The sequence below is a fragment of the Antrostomus carolinensis genome, unplaced genomic scaffold (assembly GCF_000700745.2).
Source record: "Antrostomus carolinensis isolate BGI_N321 unplaced genomic scaffold, ASM70074v2 scaffold8920, whole genome shotgun sequence".
In the NCBI taxonomy this organism is placed as follows: domain Eukaryota; kingdom Metazoa; phylum Chordata; class Aves; order Caprimulgiformes; family Caprimulgidae; genus Antrostomus; species Antrostomus carolinensis.
The window spans coordinates 21,791-23,781 of NW_010286471.1; the positions used below are offsets into that span (position 1 = coordinate 21,791).

General features: G+C 40.6%; 1 protein-coding gene across 1 annotated transcript in view; it reads left to right on the plus strand.

Moving 5' to 3' along the window:
- The window catches only part of MAP4K3 (mitogen-activated protein kinase kinase kinase kinase 3), a gene marked incomplete at both ends in the record, with an annotated part of 33,146 nt that overhangs the window by 19,993 nt on the left and 11,162 nt on the right, over window positions 1-1,991 (plus strand). Inside the window, one exon of the mRNA XM_010171818.1 lies at window positions 892-950. Within this exon, the coding sequence (XP_010170120.1) occupies window positions 892-950 (59 nt within the window). The remainder of the gene's footprint in view (window positions 1-891; window positions 951-1,991) is intronic.

Genomic DNA, 1,991 nt, shown 5'->3' on the forward strand with positions numbered 1-1,991 from the left:
TGAAATGCTATGTGAGTCTTTTCCCAGTTCATAGCTTTGACTGCAGCATCTATCTGTCACTGTGCTTATTCCCATCTTTTTTACAGGATCAGATTAGTTATTTTTACTGTCAAGGCTACTGTGGCCAATCTCCCTAAAGTCTGTCGTCTTCGAGTCTGTATAGAAACACTGATTCCCACTACCAGCAAATAACATCTTCCCTGCCTTATCTGATAAATATTAAAGTAATTACTTGCCTGATTTCTCAGAGAGCATCCCTTGCACATGAGAAAAGATCTTGCAAAGCTGCCTTCCAGTTCTCCTTCAGACCTCCTCTTGAAATTCATACTGTGCTGTCTGTGAAAAGTTTTGCAAAATATAAGTTGTTAGTTTGCAAGGGCTGTGGCCCAGCGAGCTATCCAGTACGACATCATTTCCCACACCCTTGGGTCCTCGTGTCTTGTCTTCGAGCTCTAACGTCCTTGGGACAAGAGTGGACTTCTCGTTGTCTGTGTAGTACCCACCACAAGATGCAGTCAGGTACAGCATTACAAAGAACATCTGTCTAGCAATATAGACTGTGCAGGCATGTGTATAAATATAATTGAATAGCAAGAGATAGTGGTAAATGACACTTGCAGATACTGAGGTATCTATTCCTCTCCATTCCTGATTTCTAACTGCATTCATAATGCTGCATAACAGAGCAGCATCTCAGTGCTAACAGAGGGATCACAGTGAGTGTTCTAGACATATCATTTTGAGAAGAAATATGAACATAAATACATTTTTAGGTGGGAGGTTTTTTTGGGGGGGGGGGCGCAAATATAATTTTCTCACCAACAAGTCTCTAAAAAACAAATTCATACAATTGTTTTAGTTGATTAATAATTCTGTATTTGTATCTTGTAGGAAGTTTGCAGTGTCTACAAAAATTCCGGATACTAAATGGTGTCAGAAGTGTTGCGTTGGTAAGTAAAGATCTGCAGAATAAATGGTGGCAGTATTAAGATTACTGAGTCAGGTTTAGGAGGCAAAGAGAGGAGAGACTTCTGTTATTATGATGAAACTATGCATTTGCAGGCAGTGAGCTTGTTCAGGTTAGTCCTTGTGTTTAAGCAGTGAAAACTTTCGCTCTTTAGATTTAAGAAATGCAGAGAAACAGAATACATGTCAAATTTAAACCAGCCCTCAGAAAGAACCTGATCTCCATGGATGGAGTGACTTAAAGAGGTTACCATCAGGCTTAAGTAGCCTGACTGCCTAACACATGTTACAGTTATCAATATTGGATGATAAAAAGGAGTATTTTCAGTTCTTTGAGAATAGTATTATCTCTGAAGCCTTTATAGTGTGTTCACAGTGACAGCTACTGAAGTGTCAAAGCTGCACTGTGTTAAAACATCTTATAAAACAGGGGTGGGGTTAGATAAATTGGAGGGGGGAAAAAAGGCAAAACAAAAAAACACACAAAAAAAAAAAAGCCAGGAAATGTAACTATGGATGATCTCTTGGGGTCAAGCTCTTGTCCCTGGTAATGTTTCACCCGATCTTCCATAATCAAATGTTTGGTGTGAGGAGTTGTATTATACAGGAGATTTTCAGAGGCTCCGTGGTAAGTAAGCAGCTGTCACTTAATCCTGATGAAAATCTCCCAATATTACTAAAACACCTGGTGCTTGTTGTCATTTTTTGTCCAGCTCACCTGTTAAAACTTGACTCTTTCTGGGGTACAAATCCTTTAGGGTGTGGTAGGGTGTTAAGGATATGTTTTGTGTATGTCTAGGCCTTGCCCTGATTGAGGCATCTAGTCAAGCTGTGAATGGCTGCTCAAGGGAACACCCAAAGGAGTGGAGTGAGGTAGTGTAGATACAAATGCTGGCTTTCTGACATGAAAATCAATTTGGAAGTCGTAAAATCACAGGCTGGTTTGGGTTGGAAAGGACCTTAAAGCTCATCCAGGTCCAATCCCCCTGCCATCAGCAGGGGCACCTTTCACTAGACCCGGGTGC